Consider the following 12,467-nt stretch of genomic DNA (forward strand, 5'->3'; position numbering starts at 1 on the left):
CACACACACACACACACACACACACACACACACACACACACACACACTTGTGACCAGACTTGTGATGAGAACAGACTCCCACACTGATGCTCAGCTGATCGGTGCCTGTGGGTTCTTTTCTGAGGCACAAACACACACTAAAGCATAATGCTGTGAAAAACACAGCTGGAATGTTCTGTGACTTTCTCCTGAGGGGAAGCTGCTCCAACGGAGGAAGAACCACTTACATAATATGTCCAAGTAAGTGAATTGCATGAGTATGTGATCTGGCCCTCAGCTGATGATGTTTGGTGTAAAGCCACAGTGAGAAAGGTAAGACTGGTTCCTTGGCTTCCTCCTTACAATAGAGCAGATAGCAAACCCTCACTTATCAACATGACATTCACACACAGTTAGTAGTGTCAGTCAGCTGGAGAGACAGACTACCATCTTTACCATCAAGTACCATTACACATGAGCATCAGTCTAGACTGGGGTTTTCCCTCAATTCATTATGTTTCGCTAGGATGGAAAACATATGTAGTAGCTCCTGGCTATCAGATGTCCATCTCCTTATACCCACAATGCCTTGCTATTTCATTGGCTTGAACAGGCCTGCACAAACAAACCTTTTTCTCATTTTTGAGATTTCATTCATCGTTTACTCCGATGGATGTAACAACAGAACTGAAGTGTGTTACAGTTTGTCATTGCTCTTTTATTCTGAAGTGCACAGCTCTTAATAAGAGCGGCCATATCCCACCCAGGACCAACGGCTTTCTTTTTACTTTTACTGCCTACCTACAGAACATTGCTGACATCATCCACTGATGCAATTATTCCATATTCAGATATTAAACTGAATATTTTAATGTCAACACATCTTTGTGTTTTTGTGATTATTGTTTTGTATCTTTGTCAGAACACAAATCAATATGTACATGTTCTTTTCTAATACACCAAACACACATTTGTCATATTCACACATTTTACTGCATAAATGATTGTCCTCTTTTCAGTATATCAGGAGAAAGACATTTATCTCCAAATGAAAAGACCAATTAAAACTTAAGAAATATGAGGAAATATGAGGCACTCAATAGCCACTGTAGACACATTTTCTCACACGTCACCTATTTACATTATGCTGCCTGTGTACCATACCATGCATCAGCCGAAAAACACATTCAGGATATGATACTGCGTAGCGTGTTATGGCCCCAGTGTGGCGCTGATCACATGTATTGGCCCCTCGTTGGTCTCTCAGCGTGCTGTAACCAGAGTGACGACTGGCGGAGGCAGACAGGCCGCTGGGTCTATCTCCTCTCTCCATCTCACAGACAGTTGTGCTCATTAATTACCAACCGATTGTTGCCGAATGGAATTACAAATTTGCATTCACAGCGTCCTGGGGAACAAGAGAGAAAGCAACGCTTCACTTTTCAATGAAAATGCCGATTTGTTTACTATTTCTTTTTAAATACACAGTTGTATAAAAATTACAAAAAGAAAATTCCGACATGTCACACGCATCAAATAGCATGCAGTGAGCTGACCAAATGGGGGATTGCGACACACATGCTAGCTTAACTCAGAAAAAAGGAAAGAAATCCTTGAGTTGAGCAGATTAGATAAAAGAGCAGATTATCACTATGGGGGGGGGGGGTCATTAGGACATGGGGCTTTACAGCTGCTGTTGCTGCTGTTGGTGACAATGATGGTGGTCATACACAAAGGAATCACATACAGTGCAACCTCTAAATGTGGCAGGAAGATTGCAGTCAGTGAAGGAGAGAACTGAGGAGGGTTAAAGATGTGGTGGGGGGGGGGGGGGGGTCAGTGGAGGAGAATAGAGAGTGAGAGGAGGAAAAGGGGAAGCAGAGAGTGAGATTACGTGTGTGTGGGAAAGAGTGAGTAAAAACCACAGAGACAGAATATGTGAACAGATAACAATCGACAGGAGCGTGGACATAAAGAAGGAAGAGGAGCCGGGACACAGAGGTTGGTGCCACTTGGTGTGGATCCAGGTCCTGGATGCTTTAACTATGGCTGTACAAGCATCAGCAGGAGGCCCATCACCACACTCTCTCTGCACTCCTTCTCCATCCATTGCTTTACATCATCCCAAGCCACACACACACCAACGCGTCCAGCTATACTCTGCAACTCTACTCCTGCAGACTCCAACCAGACGTAGCTCGGAGTCTGCCATGCAGGGCTAGAATCTTACCCCCTTCTTCTGTTTCAATTATTAGTGGAAGTTGGAGTGAAACGTGCTCCTGCTTCCTCCCATAATCAGCCCTCAGGTTAGGTCGGGTTTAAGCTCTGAAATACCTGTAGGTGTCAGTGTGTTTGTTTGCACAATGTATGACAGTGTTTCTTTTGTTCACTTCACATCTGCTATGTGTTTGACACATGTATACAGTACCGTGCAGTGTTCTTGTTTTCTCTGGCCTCTGCAGGTCATCTTCAGTAAGTAAAGTCTTCTTTAGGTCTATGACACTTGAATGAAAACAATATATATAATTCACATATACTATACTGTGCGTGTTAGCTCTGTAGTAGACAGGTGTGCCTCCCTTCTCACCCAAAGCATGCTGGGACAGGCTCCAGACCCAAAACTTCAATATTAATGCGTAGCCTTTGGCAAAGGCTTGAATTAAACATTGCCGATCGATAGATTTACTTGACAATGAGATCGAGTCAAAGCTCTGAGGTAAACTAAACGTACAGACACTAACGTTGGTGGAGATACAATGCTGTGGTTTAAACCAATAACAATAATACGACAACAACAGCAAGTATCACAGAAAGGACTAATTCCCCCCCATTAATCCCAGACTTAAAAGCATGTGCTTCATAACACACATAGCGCAGAGATGTTAGAATTAAATGTTTACCAAATAATAATATGACAATATTATTATTATTATAAACAAATGTTAATACTTTTCCTTGACGATCTAGTTTCCTTTTTCAAACAATATTATTTAGCTCCACAACCACAATGGTGCTGCTTCATTCATAACACACTGCATACACGCACACACACACACACACACACACACACACACACACAGAAGCCTCCTGACTTTACAATTCACCCATAAAGCCTCACACAACCACACACACACAAGTGTTTTGTGAATGTGCCAAATGTCATAGCAGGAGAGGAACACACAACTCAAGCTCTGCTGTACTGATGAAGGAAAGCCTTCAGGATGAGTGGAGCGCTGCGTGTCGCAGCTTTTCATGTGAGCTCAGCACAAATCTCTGCTCTTCAAGGGTTCACAAAGTCAACAGGGTTTGGGATTAACGTTTAACGTGGGGCTGTAGCGAGGCTCCAAAGTCCCCCTTTGAGCTGGAATGACCACTTCACTCCGTAAATGGACCTTGAGGTTTCACCTGGAGCACAAGCACACTCCCTGCACGTGGGCTCACACTGTAAACACACACAGTCTAGCAGTCTGTGGAGGTGACATATTTCCTAGGTCAGTTTAAAGAGAATCAACTACGCAACAGGCGTTGTGTGTTTCTGTGTCTTTAAGAGTATGTGTGTTTGTTTGTTTGTGTGTATACACACACACACACACACACACACACACACACACACACACACACACACAAACAAGCTGCTGTCCAAGGTTGATTGATCCAGAGTATTAACACAATCTTTGGACAAAGGTTACAGATGCTCCTCTATGGGTTTGTCACTGTCATTCAAAGTGACTTCAGACATACACACACTGCATTCTCACCTCCATAACATCCTGATGCAGTAAATAGAAGAGTCCATGAGGGAGAGGCAAACACAGACAGAGAACTCTTACAGTGTCTCTGGATCTGGATCACTTTGCTGAGTGAAGCCCGGGGCCTTCAAGAGACCACTCTGTGCCTGGACACAGAACGCGAGTAAAAGAACGTTACAGATAACTGTAAATTTGAACATTTCTACAGAGATGTCGGGCCGATGCGGGCTTATTTTTAACAGATGATGTCGGCTAAAAAGAAGCCGATCAAACTGTGATCCTCTCTTTACTGTACTCTACCGTCTACCTCAGCATGCTGGTGGTGCAGCGCTGCTCTCCGGCCTCTACAGTGTGAACATTTTGCTGCATATGAAGGGGAAAAGTATTATTAAAAATCATTTGGGTGCACCGGTGATTGGCTATTCGGGTTAGCAACATACACACATTGGCTAAGCTCTGACGCCAATTAGCAGAGAACATTGGAGAAACCATTCCGTCATTTGGAGCCGCCGCTGACCAATCATGCCACCTGTGGCAGGTCAGATCAGCTGTCACTAATCACTAATCAAGACTAATTCTGAAACTTGATGACAGGCCAAAATGAACTCTGTTAAATAATTAGTTACATTTATCTGTGCAAACCAGTGATTTTGTTTGTCAAAAAGAGAAATAGAGCACAAGAGAGAAGGTGAGAGATCAAGATGGGCTTAAGTGAACCTTTTACAATAATGAAGAGTTAAATATTGTGATATTACATATACTGCACTACAGCTACATTACTTCTGCTCGTTTGAGGTAGCTGTGTTTGTATACTTACACTAAAGGCTATCAAAGATGAGCACTTCAAATGTCATCAGAGGGTGTCTTGCCTTAATAGGCCACTTTATCTGCTGAACATCATCCTGTTGAGACATCATGCTTCACAACAGAAACACCATTTTATGAGTACCACTTCAAAGTGATGTCATCCAGCTGCACCATACAGCTAATCATGTGTCCAGTCTGTGATGAAGCCGGCTGGTCGGTCCTCCCTACAGCCTACGACTCTCCTGTCCACGCTTCGTGCCATTGTTTCCCCCAGAGAGAAACGTGTAGCACCGCGATTCAGTTACAAAACGCCTGCAGTGAGTACATCACATGAAACTCAGCGCTGCAATATGACAACTGAGATTTGTGTATGTTGAAGAGAGACAATGCTTTGGTCCAGTGATAGGGCCCCTCAGTCTGCAGTACCACACCTCTTATACAGTGCATGGTGGAGGAAGTCATTGCTACGATGCACACAGCAAACACTGTGGATCTCAAACCACATAACAGCTATGTGTGTTGAAGGACGTGAGAAGAAACGGCATTATCATAAAAGCAAACCGTACGAGCAGAAGACCCAGAGCAGGAAATAAACCGAGGGACAGACCACTCAATGGCTCCCCCAAGACAGCAGTGGCCCTCTGCAATGAATCTGAGAAACACCAGCTTGAACTCATTTCACAAACACTTAAAGCTGAGCTGACTGGAACCCCAGGAGGAGAAGCTCAGCATGGTGCTGGCTTCCTAAGGCATCAGAAACTGAACACAGGCCTGGTACTCAGAGTTATCAAGCACATGAAATGAAATGACTAGTTGGTGATCAGGACCAGAGGAAAAGTCTACAGCTACATGTTTCATCTTGTTTTGAGCGTATCATTGGTGCAGACCTCGATTTCTGTTATCATAATGTAGGATCATATTGGTGGTCTTATTGCCACGCCTGTGGCTGCTCGAGCCACTCCACCAAGACATGTCTGAGCGACATGTCAGGTGGCACCGGGTTGTCTGAGCGATCACTCGAAGGGCTCATCAACCCGGGAACCGGAGCTGCCAGCCTTCATCGATTCTGCTCGGCTCCCAGGCTCAGCTCTGGGAGAGGAAGAGATGAAAATGATGGAGGGGAAGGGGGGACGTGATAGATGGTTACTGACAAGAGCCTAACCGCTCTCCTGGAGGAGGGAAGGGTGTGGAAACAAAGTACAAATCACATCCTTGTTTACGGTTTCTGTGGTCCTGCAGCATTGCGAGTTGAAAGCGCCACTAAATCTATCCAATACAACTTAGCCGTAATTCAAGTCCAAGTACCTTAGTTTTTGTTAGCTTGCCATTGTTGAATGGTAAACTAAAGGACCCAAGGAGAAGACAGCATGCAATGCTCTTTATTCATTTGTTTAGTACAATCACCATTCTTAAAAAAGAGTCAAAAGATTATATATTTAAATCTACCGTCGTCATCCACTGGAGTCATTCCATGCTGTTGACATGATGATTTAAGCTTATTTGTGCTTCCTGTATTAGGGTCAGCTGACTGCATGCAATGGCATTCAATGATGTGATGTGAAACGTAACTGAAAAAGAGTAAAAGAAGCGGCTCAGGAGGAGGACTCACACATGTGCACATGGGGTACTGCCAAAGTCAGAATCCTGAGGTGGGCGTGGTCTCTGCATGGCAGTGTACAGGATGAACCACCAATCACAGAGCAGACAGGGAACACTTCACACGTCAAAGCTGGGTTGTGCAAACAGCGTGAGCAGATACGCCCAGAAACTAACTCGTACAACTACCGGACTAGCAACACACTGCAGATTATCTACAAAACCATCCCAGTGAATCCGGTGTGCTTCTGACAAACACGCCGCCGCTGCACACACACACACACACACACACACACACACACACACTCTTGACTCCTTGACAGCACCACTACTCTGCGTTTGGCTGATCATCGAGTGCACGCGGACTAGTTTCGAGTTGATTCGGCAGCTGAAGGCACAGCTGGGATGTGGCTGCTGACGTGACACACCCTCAGATGGATGGGTCACACAGAAGGAGATCGCTCTGGAAAACGACAACTGCAAGAGGTGTCCGTCTATCGCTCACATGACTCTTTTAATTTGAAATTGTATGTGCATGAATCATTTAATCGCTCTATTTAGAAACAGTCAGAATAGCCTGGCAACACAATCACTGATGGCCATGGTTTCTGCTCCTTTAAGACGGGCATTTCCAAGACGTTGATGATCACATTGCACACACGTAGAGATACTAAATAACTATTTAATCGTTAACTTATAATAAGAATTTTGACCAAATCAGTTGAACAGTTTAAAGAAATGTCAAAAAAAGAAGGAGGGACTTGTGCCATAATAGCTGGTCCACCTTAAAAATATATAAATAAACAGTTCTCACTGCTATGCTCCCATCTAGAACCTTGCTGCTAACTTCATATTCATCGTCACACATACTCTCTCTCTCAACCGGACGCTCGCTAACGTTACTCCAGACTTCAATCAATCAAGACCCACGAAGAGATCCGGGCTTTGAAGCAAATTTGTAGCAAATTTCACTTCCATGTCGTCACGTGATGCCATTGGGCCCAAGAAGACTTTCCCCCATAGATTCACCTTGGGGAAATCTGTAAAATGCACTAAAAGCTGGATCCAGAGTTATCGTCCTTCCTACATTCATGTGAATGAGCCAAAGAAAGAGGCTGGACCGAGGGCTGGGAGGGGGGGGGTGTTTCCTTAAACACTAGTGTTTAAGGAAACACTAGTATAAGACTGAAATCCTGTGTTGATCAAGTATGACCACTAGTTGGCACTGTTTACGGGGTTTGATGTGACGGGGAGGAGGACGGGAGGAGAAGGAGGGTAGCGAGAGATGGTGATCTGACTTGGTGCGGTTCCATGGAAGCTTGACTAAAGTTATGAGAAAAACCCAAAACGTGTTGGACTGATTAATTCCTGTATCATACACCCACGACGCTTACACTAGTGTGCTTGCTCTATGGGCCCCACAATGCAGAAGATCCGGGTAATTTCATCTGAATTCTCTACTGGGAAGTTTCACTGAGCAATTTTCATAGGAATAACTAAAGCACCGCCTCCGATGCTGTATCCAGTCTGTTTTCATACACGGGCGGAGTACGCCAGACAGACACACAGCTAACGGTAGTAGCTAACTAACTGATGCGGTGGAAACTTACTGGGAAAAGTGGCTGCATGACTGCCCGTCAATGAATGCAACATGGTGATAGCTAACGCTCCCAGACCGGATGAACCAGGTACAGTTGGCACCGGTAAATGATGGATTTAACCGGTATTGTGCATCGGTAACGAGGGTCCTTTATCGGTCAGAAAAGAGATGGTGAAATAGTAGCACATTATGTAGGCTGTACGATTCTCATAAAGACACCACAAGAGGTTCTTTAGGACTTCCATACTGTCATTTCTTTGGGATATTAACCTTGATTTAGAATGACCTGTAAAATCAGATTTTCCCGAGATGAACAACTCTACTGTGATCAAGTATGTTCTGTTACCAATACAAGACCAGTCGGCCTTTCTCCTGTCGAGTTCCTGAGGAGCTCGGCTAGGCAGCAGGTCCCTGTGGGTCACCAGGTCTGCCACGGTGAAGATGAGATCCTCCGTTATTATCTTGTACACTAGATTACATCATGACAGCTTAGCTGGAGCAGGTAGTGTCAGCAAGCACGCCTGAGACTAGCCAAACAAAAGCACACCGTCAGATAACGTATGCAAACATGACCAAGGACCAAAGTAACCATTTGAAGAAAGCTGAACAGCACAAAGGTTACAGCCTGACACCTCCTGAAACAGGAATACAGCATATACTGCAATGCTAAACTGTGAGCTTGAAGTGACGTTAAACTCTCAGAGCTACATCTGTTCCTCTGCAAAAAGGAGTTCTCACCTATCGTGTCAGCTAACCAGTACGCAGCTCAACAACCTGATGTTTGTTAACTAAACAGAGAAGGCATGTTCAGCAGAGACAATACACTGGATGACTGAAGCTTAGGCGAGGAGAACGACTGCACAGCTCTCCCTTTAAACAGTTGCTTGGTATTGGAGGCATCCGCCCAAAGCACCATTTATGGCGAATGAATCCATCACTCACTCTCACTCTCTCTCTCTCTCTCTCTCTCTCACTAAATAGTTTCCACATTAGTTGCCAAGTGATCAGCTCGGCCTGTGCTGAGGATACAGCCCGTGTTGGGCTAACTAACAACACTGAAAACGTAGAGCTGCGTGTCTCGCAGCCCTATCAGACCTGCCTTTGGACAGGACGACAGTCAGCTGAGCCTTCACGGGGCCTTCTAGCACCCAGATAGCACAGAAGAAACAGAAAGACAATACTGCTATGCTTTCTCACTGGGAATCTTTCAAGCTGCAGTATGTAGGGCGCTGAGGTTCAGGCAGATATCACTGATATCGTTTGGGCCCAAGTGATGGAAAAGCACCATATCCCCACATGAAATCAGACAATGTGTTCCAACCGTTATGGCAGAGAAAGCACCCTGTGGCTGGCCACTGAAGAACTGCTGATGGAAACACAATTCAGGGTCAGATTACATTTTGTCCTTGATCAAACTCCAAAATAAAGCACAATCAACCACAGAAGAAGAAGAATGTGAGCCAGTCCTATGGTGAGGGGAAACAATAATGCTGTGTGCCTTTGCTTGCCTGAGAACATTTTACTTTACAGCCCAAAGACAAACTAGAAAAGGCTATTATATGGCTGTACAATAAGATGGAAGTGCAGTCTAATCATAGAATGGAAACGCAGAATTCCACAACGAGCTTACACTGCAGCAGAGATATTTTTCAAGTTACTCTATTTGATTTAAAGGCCAACAGTATCTATCATACATCAGTGTTTCCTCTATATTCATTAATATTCTCTGCTACTCTACTTCTCATTCCATTTATTACCTCAGTAAACATTGTAAACATGAGTTTATGGTCTCAATCTCCAGATTCAAGTCTTCTTCAATACAGCATGATGTTCATTTAGTACTTTATAGTCCATTTAGAGTCAAATGTTTTCACTTCATAAAAGTTAACTAACATTTTCATCGCCTACAAACGTCTTATTCAGTGTTCGGTTGTACTGAGCTCAACCCTCTCGTATCACTTCGGGTTGCCAAAAGTCAAAATGGCGACAACCGAAAGCCAAGACGGCGCCGGACAAAATGCCAAACTCAAGGCTTCAAAACAGCAGTCCACAAACCAATGGGTGGTGTCACGGCGACTACGTCCACTTCTTATACACAGTCTACGGCTGTAAGTGATGCATTGTAGCCCCGGTGAGGTTTAAGTGGAGTGAGCAGTGCGTCGGACTGGTCTTTTAAATGCTCCACTGCTTCATAGCTGTAACAGGTCATAGTGTAAGTTAGTAGGGAATTTGGCTTCGTGTGCTCTGATTCATGCTGATGTGAAGAGTGGTTTGTGTGGATTTCTTAAAAATAGCTGATAAATACTTTAAGTCCCTTTAAGTGTTGAATTTGAGAGCGGACTTTGGTGCTGTGGTGGAATGAGTGTTTAACTGGATAAACAAAGCAGCCCCCCCAGGAGACCTATGTGAGAGGAGCTGTCGATGTTCAGCCCTGTGTGGACGTTTGAAAACACAGCTACATGACTGAACCAGAGAGTCAAACCATACAGCTGCACTGAACTCACAGGCACTTCCTCATACACTGAACTATTCTAACAGTCTGTTGAACAAAACACGACCTCTTACATAGAGTCATTCCCCAATTGCAGAAAATGAGTTGTCAATTGAGGATGAAAAGTGCACACACACAGAGATGGCTGAGTGCAGTGATGTGCTTTTGTCTAAAACAGAATGCAAATGGGGAATCAAAAAGCTATTTGGTTATAGTGAACGCCTAAACCAGTGTGGGTGCAGGTGTGTGGAAACCTGCCCACAACTTGATACTGTTCCCTAATCCCTATTGTTTACCTTGAAGTTGCTGCAGTTGACCCAGGAGCTGGCGATGCCGTCGACCATCTTGTCCAGCGCTGTCTGATCCTGCTCCAGGTCGTGGGACTTGTCCTTGTCCAAGATGTAATCAATGATCTCCTGCCCCACCTGCAGCCGGCGGCCCATGTCCTTCTGCAGGACTTGGACCAGGCAGCTCTCCATACTAGGCTCCATCATGCTGGCCTCTGGTACCTTCTGTCTTCCTCCGTCTGCCTGGCTGAATGACTGACTGGCTGGCTGGCTTGTTGCTGCGAGCAATGCCCCACTGCTCAAAGCAGCGAGAACGACGGCTAAACAAAAGGAGCCCCAGTTAATGAGTGTTTGTCTGTGTGACCCGGAAAAGGGAGGAAAAAAAAGATAGGAGGCAAGTGTACACAGTCTGCTTGTATTTTTAACCCCTGAGGACAGGCCTCGTCTTTGTGCCAAGAGCTAGCTAGCTAGCTAGCGAGCTTGTGGCCGTGCCCTAGGGATGGATGGAGCAGGGCTTGGGGAATGGCGGCAATGCAGCATGTGTGTGTCTGGGCAGCAGCTGGGGAAAGTTTACTATTCCCTCCCACTTGGGATTTTTTCCCCCCTCTTCTTCTCTTAAAGGAGTCTGGGTCAAACCACTATAGCAGGGGTAGAAGAGGTGGTTTTGGCAAGCAGCGTGCAGGGCTGCAAACAGAGATGGATGGAGAGGGCTAGCTTAGAGCTCCAGTTGTTGTCCCGGGATCTGCCCTGGAGAGCCCTAAAGGAGCAGAGAGGACAGCAGACAGCAGTCAGTTCATCAGAAACCCTCGTCATTGTCAATTCCTCCTGGTGCATCACAATGCATCACTCTAAATGACTTTCAGATTTTTGATTTAACGGTAAAAAGAGAGTGTTCACCTAATAGAAAACTGACAGTGTTTTACAATATGTAGCCAAAAGTATATTGCTCCTCTTGTCTGCAAAAAATCATGATGCCACTACATACAATTATACTTTTATTTTCATTATGGATTCATCTTGTATATTGTTTATCGTTGCTGTTGTTCCCTGCTGCTGGCTGGCTGAGGGCTACCAAACGAAATGTCGTATCACTACAATGACAATAAAAACCTCTTTATCTTCATCTTATCTGGCCATTATTTTTGTTAACCATTTGATGGTCTGAAAATTGAAAAGAAATGTCCTTGCGTTCTCCGCAGTGGCCATGGTGATGTCTTCAGATCACTTGTTTTGTCAAACCAACATTTCAAAGAGAAGATATTCAGTTCACAATCACATAAAAATCCTCATATTTAGAAAGCTGAAGCCAGATAATGTTTTAAAAAAGGCTTAAATCATGTGTAAATTGATGATGAAAAAAAAATCAAATGTTTCGATTGATCGACAGACAATCAATTCGTTGATAAATTGTTTGTGCTCACCCGACATCAGTGGCCGACATTTCAAACGCTCCAGTAGCTGAACTAACAATAATAACTAACACATCTCTGCAGCCGGCTTGAAATCTCGTGAAGAGTCGTATTTGAAGAGTTGAGGCTGTTTTATCAGCAGATTCATTTTCAGAGTTTTGGAGAGAGACATAAAAGGTGTTAGGTTTGGGTGTCCAAGTACTTTTGGCCATGTTGTAAGTAAGTCCCCAGTACTTTGGGGTAATATTTGTTGAATAAGAGAACATGGCCGAACCACACCCAGCAGTCAGTGATGACAAGTTACAACCTGTGCAGCTTCACAAACTCATCTACTTTCAGGAATAGATTATAATCAACACTTTTAGGGTAATCAACGTTCAAAAACAAAGTGACAGTTGACTCGAGGCTCAGAATGACCCAACAAAAAAAACCACCCCCCCCCCCCCCCCCGCCGCCCCCCCCCCCCCCCCCCCCCCTCCATCTCTGACAGCTCGTCAGCCCACCACTGCCCTGGGACCTCAGGGGCCGAGCTTCAGTAGCAACTCCAAA

At 44.7% G+C, this 12,467-nt stretch overlaps 1 protein-coding gene across 19 annotated transcripts in view; it reads right to left on the reverse strand.

The window, feature by feature from the left end:
- clasp1a (cytoplasmic linker associated protein 1a) overlaps positions 1-12,467 on the reverse strand; it is a 76,360-nt gene that overhangs the window by 62,463 nt on the left and 1,430 nt on the right. For all 19 annotated transcript variants that reach the window (XM_031869998.1, XM_031869993.1, XM_031869995.1 and 16 more), the window contains exon 2: positions 10,519-11,266. In XM_031869998.1, the coding sequence (XP_031725858.1) occupies positions 10,519-10,716 (198 nt within the window). In that variant the 5' untranslated portion in view covers positions 10,717-11,266. The remainder of the gene's footprint in view (positions 1-10,518; positions 11,267-12,467) is intronic.

This window comes from Anarrhichthys ocellatus, unplaced genomic scaffold, assembly GCF_004355925.1.
Source record: "Anarrhichthys ocellatus isolate YVR2014 unplaced genomic scaffold, GSC_Weel_1.0 scaffold50, whole genome shotgun sequence".
Taxonomy (NCBI): domain Eukaryota; kingdom Metazoa; phylum Chordata; class Actinopteri; order Perciformes; family Anarhichadidae; genus Anarrhichthys; species Anarrhichthys ocellatus.